Source organism: Panthera leo, chromosome B1 (assembly GCF_018350215.1).
Source record: "Panthera leo isolate Ple1 chromosome B1, P.leo_Ple1_pat1.1, whole genome shotgun sequence".
Lineage (NCBI taxonomy): Eukaryota > Metazoa > Chordata > Mammalia > Carnivora > Felidae > Panthera > Panthera leo.
The window spans coordinates 133595347-133611019 of record NC_056682.1 but is presented as its reverse complement, the minus strand read 5'-3'; the positions used below and the strand labels follow the sequence as shown (position 1 = coordinate 133611019).

General features: G+C 34.9%; 1 protein-coding gene across 7 annotated transcripts in view; it reads left to right on the top strand.

The window, feature by feature from the left end:
• PTPN13 (protein tyrosine phosphatase non-receptor type 13) overlaps nt 1–15673 on the top strand; it is a 227101-nt gene that overhangs the window by 131488 nt on the left and 79940 nt on the right. For all 7 annotated transcript variants that reach the window (XM_042935987.1, XM_042935989.1, XM_042935988.1 and 4 more), the window contains 2 exons: nt 8426–8521; nt 9142–9235. In XM_042935987.1, the coding sequence (XP_042791921.1) occupies nt 8426–8521; nt 9142–9235 (190 nt within the window). The remainder of the gene's footprint in view (nt 1–8425; nt 8522–9141; nt 9236–15673) is intronic.

Genomic DNA, 15673 nt, shown 5'->3' with positions numbered 1-15673 from the left:
TCTTATTATTAAGGCACCTTAATGTTTCATTTTCATGAGAAGATTGAATTTGAAAGTTCATACATTTTTATAGTTGCATTTTAGAAAAGCAAGGGGATGGATTTATAAATATTACAGTTCACCATGTAGGATACTTCTAGTGACATGTTCTAAGGGAGAAATTTTTTTCAAAAATTATCTCTCCTCTAAAATCCAAACTATTCAGTTTTTATTTCTTCACCTTATTTCCCTTTGAAAAGAAAAAAAGATATGATTGAGTTGTTATTTGGATTACTTCATGAACTAAAATAATTTAATATTCAGTTTCTGTTTCACTCATATCAGTTCCACAAAAGTAAATATGAATAATCAGGGATTTTAAGTGATATTGGTCAAATATCACATGTATTTCAGAATTGATAACTCTATTATTCTACCAAGATGCAAATATATTTTGTGTCTCTGAAGAACACACTATTATAGACGGAATCAACATCTTAGCCAGAAAGAATAAAGTGCCTGCTATATTTCTAGGACTAAATTTTAAAGACATTTGTATTTTAGACCAGCATTGTCCAATAGAACTTCTTCAGTGGAGGAAATGTTCTATATCTACAAAGTCCCAACTCAGTAGTTACAAGCCACATGTAACAGTTGAGCACTTACATTGTGGTGGCTAGTGCAACTGAGGAACTGAATATTTTATTTACATTTACATAGCTACATATGGCTAGTGGCTGCCATATTAAAATAGTACAGCTTCAGACCATTCTCATATAAAGTTAGTCCAGTATAAAATACCAGTATTCAAATGAGAGAAGATTTGGTTTGAGAAATACTTGGGAAGGAGAATAGACAATTTACTTCCGTTCTTTAGATTTATCCAAGTAGAAAGAATGAAATTGCATTTAAAACACTAAAGAAAGTGAATGGTGAAACAAATACAAACTTTCCAGTATCTATATTCATAGTAACATAATATTGATTTTGGAGTCTAAAGAAATCATAGGCTATTTTATCAGAAATTAGGGACCTAATTTAAATTGAACTGATACATAATTAACATATACCCAGTTTGGCTTTGGCATAGATACCTGAGAAGCATGGATCGATGTGTTTTAAGAAAGATTTAAGATACATCATACTAGCCACAGTGTCATAGCAATTTTTGAGACCTAGCAATTTAAATCTCTGAAATATTTCTTCATTTCATCCCAATCTCTCAATTCCTTGCTCCCATGGACTATGGAAATAGCTTTCTAAATTGCTATTTCAAGTACCATTTACGTCTTCCATTTTCCTGCCACACAAATCTGAATAATTTCTTCTCTGCCTCAGCCATGAACTTGTCATCATCTGAACAGGGTAAAATTCTAGCTCCTTAGATCATGTCTCTCCAGTCTCATCCTTTAGCATTTCCCATCTCACACCCCACTCCAATACGTGGTGCATTCTCTCAGTCTGTCTCTCTGTCTTCCCCTCTTTTCCTCCCTCCAGCCAATTGTTGTCATTGCCAATTGTCATTTCCATGCCTTTATTCATACAGCTTTCTGCCTCAAGACTATCAAAGCTTTCAGGCATTTCTGGTTCAGGAAGCTTTCTCTCACCTTCCCAGTTTAGGATGATGGCCTCATTTTCATTGAAATTATTTGTTTTAAGGAGCTTGTTTCTCCTCCTATAGATATCAGAAATTTGGCATAATCTAATCCATAACTGTATCCTTAGTATCTACCACTATATCCTACATGATACTGTTTATTAATCTAAACTGAGTATTGCAATGTAGCTATTAATATTAAATATTTGGCATGTGCTGTTTCAGTTATGTGATACAACAATATTCTCTGATGAATTATGCATAGTGAGCAGAAATCCTTCTTCTCCTGTGTTATCCAACTTCAAGAGAAGTCATAACCTGACCAACCAAGAGTAAAGGCAATCAATTTCCTTTAGAACTCTATACTGTTCATTTGAAAGATTTAGAATGGGCAATAAAGTCATAACACGGGATCCTGGAGGATGCTAGAGGAGTGGTATAGCCAACCCAGATGCAAGACACAGCCTACATTGGTGGCCACTACATTGCACAAGTCTCCTGTGAGGGAACTGGAAACTTTGTTCTTTTTACCATTCCTGCTTTGCACAAATTTTACATCTCTAAAGTAATTTGTAGTTCACAGAGCATTCTCCTATGTATCTTTCCTCAATTACATATGTTTATATTTGCATGAGTTCTCTTCCTCCTGTTGACAAAAATTTTTGACTTTGTCTAGCTCTCAATAGGTTTTAGAACATGGTTTGTTCATAGATCATGTAGTATGGTATATGAATACAGTGGACTCTAGTGAACATATAAAAGGTATAATCTTTAATCTCTGAAAATTACTCCCTTGAAAAGAAAGCATAAAGAAAAACATTTCATACATGGAAACATAGTATCATTATTTTGGTTTCTCTGTTTATTTGAAAACTAAAATATTTTGTCAGGGCTAATAACCCTAAAAATGCAGTGTTTGAAAAATTGTTATAATTCTTTAATTCCTGATGCTGCACTTGTCTGAGTCTCTCTTTCTGCATGTTACATGTCTGAGCTTGAATATGTGTCACTTGTAAATGATGTTTTTAGATTACAGTTTGTGCTGGTTTAGGTTCATTTTAATGTGAAGATTATAGATTTGAATGTTTCATCTGAAATAGCTTTATGTAAGCTCAGAATATTATGCAAACCATAATACCCTAAATATTAAGAGTATAGTGTTCATGATCATGTCCCACAACTTTATATGTTCAAAGTGTTAAGTGTGAAAACAAAATTTTAACTGAAGTGTTAAGTATTGGTGCAAATTGGAACTCTTAGTTGTCAAGAACTTATGGCTAAATGCTCTAGCCTATTGAAAAGCTGCTTTTCATTGGTACTATATAAGTAGAGTCAGTAGGATATTAGAGTTGGAGTGAATTTTGTTTAAAGGATCAGATTACAGGGGCGCTGAGCGGCTCAGTTGGTTAAGCATCCAACTTCGGCTCATGTTATGATCTCATGGTTCATTGGTTCAAGCCCCATGTCAGGCTCTTGAGTTGACAGCCTGGAGCCTGCTTCAGATTCTGTGTCTCTCTCTCTCTCTGTCCTTCCCCCACTTGTGCGCACATGCTCTCTCTCTCTCTATCAAAAATAAAGAAACATTAAAAAACTTTTTTAAATAAAATAATCAGATTTCAGCTAAAAGAATAATAAAATATTTGTCAGATTTTCATATCTTGTATTCTTACAAGAAATAGTATACTCTTAATTATGGTAAAACAGTACTAGAAACTAAAAGATGTCTTCAATTGTCAGAGTATGTATGATTACCGAATCTCTATAACTAGACCTCTATCCAAGTGTTAATTCATTAAGCCATCCTTCTGTAGACCCTATTCTTCTCATCCTCTCACCACTGTTCTACTAAGTGTAGGTTCTTTCCTAAAACTTCATTTTCCACATCTAAAAACTAAGTACTCATAGGGAATCAAAGAGAAGGAAATCAGTAAAATGAGGAATAATCATGACCCTAAATGGACCCTGGTACACTGATTTGTTCAGTATAGGTTTCATTTAAATGTTTACTGAGAAATTTGCAAACCAACAAATTAATCTAATTTTTATCCCACAAAAGCCAAATATAGTTCTGCAATTATAATGGTGAAGGCTTAAACTTTTGCTATATTTCAATGAAAGTGGCCATATGTACATTTTATAAAATGCCTATTTGGTTTTCTTAATTTAAATTTTAGTTAACATACAGTGCAATATTGGTTTCAGTAGGAGAATTCAGTCATTCATCACTTACACACAACACCCAGTGCCCATCACAAGTACCCTCCTTAATGCCCATCACCCATGTAGCCCCCCTGTCACCCACCTCCCTCCATCAAGTTTGTTCACTATTGTTAAGAGTCTCTCGTGGTTTGTTTCCCTATCTCCTCTTTCCATCCCCCACCTTCCCAGTCATCTATTTTGTTTCTTAAATTCCACATATGAGTGAAATCATATGGTATTTGTCTTTTTCTGATTGGTTTATCCCATTTAGCATAATACATTCTAGCTCCATCCACATCATTGCAAATGGGAAGATTTCATTGTTTTTGATGGCTGAGTAAGATTCCATTGTGTGTGTGTATACGTGTGTGTGTGTGTGTGTGTGTGTGTGTGTGTGTGTGTGTGTGTGTATACATGACATCTTTATCCATTCATCAATTGATGGACATTTGGGCTCTTTCCATAGTTTGGCTATTGTTGATAGTGCTGCTATCATGTACCCCTATATGTTGATAGGGTGCATGTACCCCTTCAAATCTGTATTTTTGTATCCTTTAAGTAAATAACTAATAGTGCAATTGCTGGATTGTTCTATTTTTAGTTATTTGAGGAACCTCCATACTCTTCCTAAGAGCGGCTGCATCAGTTTGCATTCCCACCAACAGTGCAAGAGCGTTCCTCTTTCTCTGCATCCTCACCAACACCTGTTGTTTCTTGTGTTGTTAATTTTAGCCATTCTGACAAGTGTGAGGTGGTGGTATCTCATCATAGTTTTGATTTGTATTTCCCTGATGATGAGTGATGTTGAGCATCTTTTCATGTGTTTGTTAGCCATCTGAATGTCTTGAATATTCTTAATAGGTCCATTGCACATCATTCAAGAATGTTGGCATTCATAAAACTTTGTAGTATACTATATAAATACTTAGGAGTATTTCTTTGTTTAAAAACATGGTCTGACACTTTTTAATTAAAATAACAATCACCAGGTTGTATTGATCTGGGTATGTGATGATTTATTATACTCTCTGTTTTTGTGTCTGTGTAGAAGTTTTCACAATAAAAAAGCTGGGGTTTTTTTTTTTCTTTTTTAATCATTCAGTTAATACCACATTCCTGGGATCTAGGACAAATCTAAAGTGCTTAAATTATACATTTAAATATAGATAGAAAACATGTCTGTGGTATCTGGATCCTTCAAAAAGAAAGTTGTCAATAATGTTAGGACACGTCATGGATAATTAGGGATTAACCTTCTTCTGCAGATCAGAATAGAGGATGAAAGCTGCCTTCAAGTAGGTTGCCTTCAAGTAGGTTGTCTCAGAAAGCCAAGCCATGTTCCTATCAGATCATGTGATTTGTAAGCATGCAAAATGTGCCTCTCCATATACACCAATACAAGATATACTCTTGGTAAAGAATATGTTTGTAATAATTTATGTTTGTAGTGAATTTTATAATAATTCCTGAAATGATTGAATTTATTATTTAATTCAGAAATAGAAAGCCTATATTTACAAAGGCTAGCCTTTCTCATAAGCATGACTGAGTAGTGAATGTTGCCTGGAACTTGAATCTGGCCATGCCATTACATGAAAGGAACATGGCTAGCAGCATTATAAAAGATACATTCCAGAATGAGAAGCTTACAAAAGAGATTCCTACACTCTAATTAACATAGGCTCCCCATTCCCACCCCAGTCCTAGAAGAAAACAAGGAAGTCTTCCTATCCCCTAGTAGTGCTGCAAAACTAGCCATCGATCGCATGTTTCTGAAGTGCTAGTGCCCCATTACTATAAAGCAATAAAGGATCATAAGGCAGTGCCCACCCTCCCCCGAACATGTGGTGCTGATAACATTTGCAGACCAATACCTCATCGAGGGGAAATGATTTGTTGTTATACTTTTAGGAGGGGATAATCAACATTGTATTAATTTGTCTCACACAAGGAACCCAAGAATTATAAAAAGGAAAAGGAATATGGACACATGAAATAATATAAGAACAATTATAAAGCACCACCAAAGAATGGAAATTTTAATTAAGATGTATTTGCTGTCCTACAGCCACTTGGCAGAAATAGTTATAAAACAATAAATTCATTCAATGTGGGGTATGAAATTGTTATTGTATGGCATAACATCTAAGTGACTGAAGTTCTCTATCTACTAAGTAGGCATATTGCAACTTTGTATTTTTCTTTGTAAAGTAAAAACAGTATTGCCTCTGTACTTCTGAGTCCACTCCTTGGCCTTGTTCGTTCTATTTACTGTGCTGTGTACATCGCAATGCCAGGTTTGTAATTTGTTCAAGTTACCTTGGAAAAATCCCTCAGAAGTTTAACATGGGGATTCTATAACAATACAACAAAAAGCTTGTCAGTGCCCCTTGAAAATAGCAGTTCTTCTTAAGTAACCATTTAACTATGTTCATTACATTTAAATAGAATTAAACAAAACCATTGTTTGATGTCTTCTACAATCTTTTCAAATCACATTTATCTTAAACCAGAGGAGTTTTTTAAAAATTATCTTATTTACTGTAAGACTTCCTTGTGGTAGAATGGAATCATTTTTTAGAAGCACTGGTAAATATTTGGATTTTCAACCCTAAAACCCTTTCCACTAATTATAGTATTATTTAATACTCATTTTCAGTGTGTATAAAGCTAAACAAAGTAGGGGTCTTCTATATTATGCCTACTGTTCCAGGAAAACATTGGCACAAGAGCAATGTGCAACTTCATCTCCATCAAGCCCACGACCATTTTTACTTCTACTCCTCTCACTTCTTTAAAGTTTTGCCTCAGCATGACCTCCCGATCCTGCCAGCACATCATTTCCGTCCTGGTTCTGTGATGCCATTTGACTATTTCATTCATTTATCCATCTCTTTTTCCTTCAACAATCTCTAGTGAACACCTTGCAGCACAGGAATAATTCATTCTGCAAAGTTCCTGTTCTCAAGCTTGCAAACTAGTAAAAAAAGAATTCCTCACATGTCTCCATTGTGTGCTGTCATACATCCCATGTCTCCCCTCAGTACCAGGAGTTTCCCATGGTTTTCCTTCTCTACTGCCAAGAAAAAGCCACAAAACCATTCTGATTGGTTCCAATAAAATTCATGCATTCTAGCCTAATCTATACTTTCATGGCTATATAAAGGGTGTCATGTGGTTTTTACTGACTCTTATCAGTAAATTCTTCATAGCAGAATTTCTTTACTCTTCTGAAGCTCCCGGCCACTGATTCCCAGGAGTAATGCACTTTTTCATTACCAGGAGTAAGGCAACTTCTGATATGAGTATCCTGGATTCCTTCTATATTTTCACTCTTTCCCTGTTCATCATTTCTTTCTCTTATGAAGAAAAGGTTCTTCCTCCTTGCCAAACTGACCATCCATGTATGTTGGGGTGTTTTTCCATTTCCTGTCTCCTTCAGCACATTTTTTCATCAATTTTCCCCACTATCATTTGCAATTTCAGTCTTTCCCAATCTGCAGGCTTATTATCCACTGATTAACATCGTGCTCAGACGTTCCAATCTGCCACAAAGATTCAGATAACTCATTCAGTCGATTTTTTTTTTACATTGAGTTTTTAAAGCCCTATTTAAACGTATTTTTGTATGTTTTGGGGAGTGGGTGGAGAGAGGTTTGTAGTTTCCATCTAATTCTAACAAGTGTATCTGTGACTTCACAATATGAAGAGCCACTGCTATAAATGTAGTCAGAGACCAGGTTGTTAAAGGCTTTGAATATCAAGCTAAGGAGTTTATAAACTGTATTTTGAAACTTTAAGAGATGATAGCAATATGCCCAGATTTTTATTTCTGGAAAGTTCACTCTCTGTAATGTGAATCATAATATGAAATGGGTAAGATTGCAGAAGAGGGAATCTAGGATACATGAAGTAGTCTAGACATGAGATGAATAGTGATCTATGACTGTGAGTATGAAGAAGAGAAATGAATTAGAAACATTTAGAAGATAGAATTTTTATTTTAATGTGGTCCTACCCACCTTTTACAGGGCACACATTGCACAACCCCACAAAGTACCCCCACACACACACACACTCCCAGTGCTTATTCATCTCATTCTGGTAGATCTAAATATCCTGTCTTCAATTAAGTATTTTTGTCCTTAAACATTTTAAATTATTTGAGCTTGGGACTGTGTCTTTGGGTTTTCTATTCCTTTATAGCATGTAACACAGAGAATTACACATAGTGACCTTTCAAAAACTGCTTAATGATGATGTTTATATAACATCCACTGTGTTCTAAGAGCTTTGCATATATCACTTCATCTGATGCTCGCAACAACACTACTAGGTGTACACTATTATTATACCCCCTTTTCAGCTGAAGATGAGTCACAGGAAGCTTCAGTTACCTTCTTAAGGTGTCACACACCTGGAAAGTAGTGAGCTGAGATTCAAACCCAGGCAATCTGGTGTCAGAGTCCAGGTTCTTAACCAGTATGCTAACCTGCCTCAAAATTGGAATCACGTTGTTTATCATCCAGCAATTGGTAAATTTAAAGCAATACATAAAATGTTCTAGTCTCATAAGAGTAAATGCAATATCTGATTTGTGTGGAACAGAAACGGATTTGCTTTCTAATGTTTTTCTTTTAATTCTTTTAGAACCAATTCGAAGATATAAAACTTACCACAGTGATATCTTTAGTACTTCCAGTGAAAGTCCATCTATTATTTCCTCTGAATCAGATTTCCGACAAGGTGAGAGGCATCTGAATTACCAAAATGTTTTTAAGAATCCATGAATTTTCAGGGGCACCTGGGTGGCTCAGTCAGTTGAGCGTACGGACTTTGGCTCAGGTCATGATCTTGCAGTCCATGAGTTCGAGCCCCGCGTCGGGCTCTGTGCTGACAGCTCAGAGCCTGGAACCTGTTTCAGATTCTGTATCTCCCTCTCTCTGACCCTCCCCCGTTCATGCTCTGTCTCTCTCTGTCTCAAAAATAAATAAACGTTAAAAAAAAAATTTTTTTTGAATCCATGAATGTTCTTCTTATTCAGTAGTGTTAAGATATAAGGTATCAAAAGAATAATTTTATATGAAATTTAAAAATTATAAAAAGCTGCCAGTTACTCATGTTAACAGTATTATAGGAACTTAATAGCAGTTTCATCAAATAACAATATAGTCATTTTCATAATAGGAAATAATTCACTGTCTTCAAAAATAACTTACCTCTGAAGAGTTTAATGACATTATATCATTAATTTGGTGGTATGAATATAATTTGTAAAAATTATCTTATGTATCTGCTCAGTGCTTTAGTTTTAAATAAGTTACTTTATATTTTTATTACCTGTGTTATTTTTTTTCATTCTTTAGTACGAAAAAGTGAAGCTTCAAAAAGGTTTGAGTCCAACAGTGGTCTCCCAGGGCTGGATGAAACCCCAGGTCAAGGCCCATCACAGAGACCAAGGTATGTGATAGGAAAAATAGTAATATATTTCCAGTGACACGTGGGTTTTTTTCCTTTATTAGAATCAAGGAGAATTTTTGAAAATTATCCTTTTTTCTCTATTTTCTCCATTTTCCCTTTCCCTCCTCTTTTTAATTCTTGGAAATTCATTTAATTATGTGAAAGACATTGTAGTAGTTTGAGTTGTTGCATCTTTTAAAATTAGAATTGGCTCTGATTATTTATAGTCTTTGTTTGAAATTAAAATTGTTAATATGAATATAAAATCATTTATTAACAGGAAGTTCAGAAGGCATGGCATTAAGCATCTGTGAGAAGATAGTAAACCTTGATTTCTAAGACAATAATTTCTCTTTTGAAAGGTTGAATAGGCTCCACAAGCAGATTTTCAGGGAGTATTATTTGTTGAATGAATAATGAATAGGTTACTACTAAATAACCTATTATGTAAAAAGTTAATTATTCACTACATATTTACTGGCTTACAAGAGGTTAACTTGTGTTTTTTTGTTTTTGTTTTTGTTTTTTTAACTTGTGTTTTTTTTTTAAGTTCAGTTTGGGCTGTTTAGAGTTCATTTTCATACTGAAATGGTCGACTTTCTAATAAGATGTTAGGTATTATTCATGTGTTGGGCTTAGGATGGTAGTATCATAGCTGTATATTGATTTACTTTGTTTAAAGCAAAAAGTGTCAAACCAGTAGTGAATATATTGCTGTGTATCCTTTTCACATGTGCACAGGTCCCTTACATGAATAAAGCATATTGTTAATGTTAAACATTAATTTGAAATTTATAAAAAGGTTGCTTTAGAATTTACTTAGAAACCATGCAAATCCTTTTAAATTTGATACCTCAGTTCGTTTAGTTCAAGTGCCACCATATACAAAAGAATCATTTGGAGATTAACAGAAACTTGCCCGTAAGCTAATTAATTCTGGTAGACACTGTTTCACACCCGTAAACTATTAATAAACCAGGTAACCCTAGCCATGTGATTAAAGCAGACAATTTATCTAGGGTTTAGAATCCAAGCAATTAATTACATTGCACTAAAGTAATTCCTTTCAGCATTCCATTTTTTATTAAATTTATGTCTTTTTCTCTTCTCTCTTATGCTTTTTTAAGATAGTCCATGATACTTTATTTACTTTGAGGAAAGCTCTAATAAGTATTCATTTACCTAAAGCTGTGTTATATTTGCATAATAGAATTTTATATTAATAAGACCCCAATGTGGTGAGACCCCGACTTAGTAATTTTGAACAAAGAGGTAAGAGACAAAAAGATTTATGTTTGGTATTATACATTTTCTTAAAGACACAAAAGCATTTGGAGATGAACAGCAGTAAGAAGCAAATATTGAAATGCACTAAGCTCTATGATGAATTGAGGGAGTCACTCCTATCTGTATATTTAATTTGGAGAAAATTTATATTAATAGTATGATGCCCTTTAGGTTGATGAAAAGCATGAGTAAAGATAACAATAGGAGAATTATTAAGCTTATGATTTAAAAATTAATTGATTTTATAGTTCATTTGTTAGTTATTTAAAAATATATTCCTCCAAATAAAATTAAATCATTTTGTGAGCCTTATTTCAATTTTCTTGGTGAGTTACCTCAAAAGATTATGAGAGAACCTTAGTTCTGACTGATTTTATTTTTAGGGGATGTTAATTTTAAGGGCACTTTAGCTTATAAAATTGTGTTCTAATGATAAACTATCTTTTAGTTCATACTTTAAGAGGAGAAAAAAACTCCATGTAGCATCCATAGCATCTCCATTAGATGAAAACATAATAAAAAATATTTCAAGAAGTAGATTGTTAAGTCTGTATATATTAAACTTGATGTAATATGCTAAACTCAACTTCTTTTAGACAAGTCTCACCCTCTTTTTCTGCCCACAGGAAAACACATTAACTAAAATACTCTAAATTCCTTATTCAAGCACAGAATTTTCTGAATGTATACAAAGGTTTCTGATAACATCCTTAGCATGCTGGCACACAATTAGGAGGTCCTGTTTTGTTCTTTAGGTCATATATTTGTGAGATCTATAAATAGTGTTGTATTTTGACATGTTGCATGCTTCTTTATAAAAATTTCCATTCCCTTTAGCTAGAATTAAATGGAAAAACAGATCCAGGCAGTCTATTGATTTGTATCGTAAAGGGTGGGGGGAAATTAACAGGAAACTATGAGTCAGATGCAGCAGAATGAGGAATTTTTTGATTCTGAGTTATCAAAAGTGTCTTTCAGTGACCAAAAAGGATATTCAAAGCTATTTTCCAAAGAACATCTCTAAGTTTTTTCTGTGTTAACTTACAAAGTTCAGTTTATACGTAGTACAATTCCCATGGCTTCTGAACCTATTTGCTTGACATGGTAGCCTGTTTTTCTGACTTAAAACAACCTGTTTATTCATTCCTAAATGATCCAGATTTTCTTAGTTTTGTTCTTTTGTTTGCTTTGTCTTTATTTTTGTTGTATTTTGGGTTTTTTGTTGTTTTTTTTGGTTTTTTTTTTTTTTTTTTTTTTTTTTTTTGGTCTCAAAGTTTTTAGCCTTTATAGGAACTTCAACCAGATATTGTGTTGAGAGAGATTAAATGATAATTAGTCATTTTGGCTACCTGTTTGTAGCTGTGGTATAAAATAATTTGAACAAGAAGGCCAATATAGTTGATGAAAATAACAGGTGTGAGTTAAAATGTCTAGATTCAAATTCCTATTATTATACTTGACCCCCTTAAGTGAGAGAGCCATAATATTATATTCTGTCATTTGCTCAAGAAATGATTCCTGTGAACCTACCATGTACTGGCAACTTTTAGGTACTGTAGATAAAGCCATGAACAAGACCATAAAAAAAAAAAAAAAAATCAGATAATGATGGTGCTTTGAAGAAAAATGAAGCATGCTAAGGGGATAGAGAATGCACATAGAAGGAAACCATAAACAAAATGAAAAGTCAACCTATTGAATGGGAGAAAATATTTATATGAAAATATCTGATAAGGGATCATGGCTAAAATATAAAGAAATTATACAACTCAACCCTCCCCCCAAAAAAAGCCAAATAATCCAATTTAAAAACCACAGTGCATATCATCTCATACCTGTTAGAATGGCTAAAATCAAAAAGATAAGAAACAAGCATTGGCGAGGATATAGAGAAAAAGGAATCCTCAGGCACAGTTGCTAAGAATGTAAAATGGTGCAACCACTGTGGAAAACAGTGTGGAGGTTCCTCAAAAAATTAAAAAGGAACTATCATATGATTCAATAATTCCACTAGTGGATATGTACCCAAAGAAAATTAAAATATCAAATTTAAAAACATATATGCACCTATATGTTTATTGCAACATTATTTATAATAGCCAAGATGGAAGCAACCCAAGTGCCCATCAGTAGATGAATAGGTAAAGAAAACACAGACTCTCTCTCTCTCTCTCTCTCTCTCTCTCTCATACACACACACACACACAATGAAATATTACCCAGCCATAAAAGAGAATGAGATCTTGCCATTTGCGACAACATGGATGGACCTAGAGGGTATTATGCTGAGTGAAATAAAAGACAGATACCATATGATTTCACTTATATATGGAATCTAAAAATCAAAACAAATGAACAAACACAAACAGACTTACTAATCAACAAACTGTTAATTGCCAAAGTGGGAAGGGATGAAGGAGGATTAGATAAAGAGGATTAAAAGGTATGGTCTTCCAGTTATAAAATAAATAAGTCACAGAAAGGAAAAATACAGGATTGGGGATATACTTACGAATATTGTAATAATGTTGTATGGTGATGACACTTAATGTGGTAAGATTGAATAATATAGAATTGTCACATCACTATGTTGTTCACCTGAAACTAATAAACCACTGTATATCAACTACACTTTTATAATTTAAAAAATTGTTTAAGGGAGAGCAGATACATGCAAGCGGGAGAGGGGCAAAGGGAGGAAGAAAGAGAATTTTAAGCAGGCTCCAACACCCAGCATGAACCTGACACGTGGGGCTCCATCTCACAACCATGAGATCATGACCTCTGCCGAAATCAACAGTCGGATGCTTAACCACTGAGCCACCCAGGTGCCCCAATAATAAAATTTTTTTTTCATTGAAAATTTCATTAAAAAAAAAAAACAAAGAGAAGGCAGGCTAAAAGGATAGAGAGTGCAGGGGTGTGATGTCCAAGTTCTATTTTACATAGGTTGGGCAATTAGAGAAGTCCTCTCCAAAGGGTTACATTTGAAGAGAAAACTATTTTAAGGGACAGTGTGAACTATGCAGATATCAGGAGGCAGAGGGTTTCTTCCAGACAAAAGAAATTACAAAAGTAGAGGCCTTGAGGAAGTAGAGGTATGGGAGATGTGTTGCATGTTAGACTATTAGAGGAATACAGGAAGGACAGTGTGGGTGCAGCAGGATGAGTGAAGGGGGCAGAGTGGGTGGTAACCAGGACCCAAATCATGTCAGACCTCAGAAACTTAGGTGAATACTTTAGATGTTATTCTAAGTTTAATGGGATGCCATTGGATGGCTTGAAAACCTAGATCTAATTTACATTTTAATGGGATTACTCTGTTTTGTTCTGTGAAGAACAGATTAGAGCAAGAGACCAGTTAGACAGTGATAGTAGCACATTTGGATGGATACAGCACAGACTAGTATGTTGGTGATAGAGAAGACTCAGATACAGATATTTTCAAGGTTCTGCCTACAGGATTTGCTACTCAATTGGACATGGGATTTGCAAGATAGAGGAATCAAGAATGATTCCCAGTTGTGTTGTAAACAACCAGTTTGAAAAAAGCTTCCACATGGGGGAGAAATATCAAGAATCTGGTTTGAGACATATTAACCTAAGGATGGATATTAACATCCAAGTAAAACACTCACGTAGGCAAATAGAATTAGAATTCAGAGGAGAGACTGGGTTATAGGAAAATGTAAAGTAATTAAGGCCATGTAATTAGATGAGATCGTGTAGGTATGGAGTATATATGGAGACTTGGAAAATCTGGAGGGCTGAGGGCTGTTGTAGTCTAAACACTAGATTATAAACGAAGGAGGAGCCAGCAAAAGAGACTAAGGAGGAAGAGCCACTAAAGTAGAAGGAAAATAAAAAGAGCATGGACTTCCCAATGGGAAATGTTTTAAGAATTGGAAGGACTGAGCAACTATATCTTTTGGCACTTAGAGGTCAAGTAAAATGAAAATTGATAACTATCTTTTGGCTTTGACAGCATAGAGGTCAGTCATTTTTGTGAACAGCTTCGGTGGAATAGTAGGGACTAAAACCATTGGTTTGAGTCTAAGAGACTGGGAGATGAAGTAGAGATAAAGCTTAAATAATTTGAAGAGATTTACTCTAAAAGCAGGAAAAAAAATGGGATAGAGTCCAAAAGGGGTTGTAGAACCAAAGGAGGATTTTCTGTTCTGAGTAGGAAATAGTAATCATTTTTGTATACTAATGAAAATAACATAGTGTACAATGCATGTGAGGGGATAATTGCAGGAGCAAAGTCTTTGAGTAGGAGAGGGGGTGGAATTTTATGCACAGTAGAGGTATTGGGCCCATGTGAGTGTGCAGGAGATCCATCGCTGTAACAGAAGAGAAGGCAGAATATATGGACGTAGATGTGGAAAGTTTGGTGGTAGAAGGATGAGGAAGTTACTTCCTGATTGCTTATTATTTCACCAAGACAACTGGGGAAAGGTCATCAGTAGAGAAGGAGAGAGTATCTGAGCTTTGAAAAGAAAAGGGAAGGAAGAAGATATAAAATAGTTCTCTAAGAAAATGAGTTACCAGGCAGTGCTGAGAGCCCAATGAGATCAGTCAGCATGGTTCTGCAGTTTCAGGAGAGTTGAGATTGTTTGCAAAGGGGTGATTTTAATAATGGGCTTTGGAATTCAAGCAGGATAAGGGCAAAGAGATAACAGAAAGTGATGGAGTCAATGAATTATTTGAAGAAGGGTATTCGAAGTAGTGAGCTAAAAAGAAAAAGAAAAAAGACAAAAAAAAGAAGGGATTATATGGAGAGGCCATTGGAGGATAGAAATAGACAGTTATTGTTTATAGGCAGCATGACCATGGGAGTAGATGGCTGGCAGAAGTGGAGGAGGCCAGAGTGCTGGAGGACTCCTCAGTCTATGTGACACCACCTTAAATGATGACAGGAGCACTGGTGGAGAAGAGGACTGAGTCAGGCACTTAAATCTTTAATGAATAAGGGAATGTTGATCAATAGGACAATAAATATCTACAGCAAAGCAGAGCAGTGGATTGAGTGATTTCATAGCATGTACTTCAGGGAGGCTGGGGGCTGTTGTAGGTCAACAAGGGTCAGGAAGCTGATAGAAGAATTAAGGGGAATCTCTATCCCATCTCCAGGCCCAGTGGTACATACAG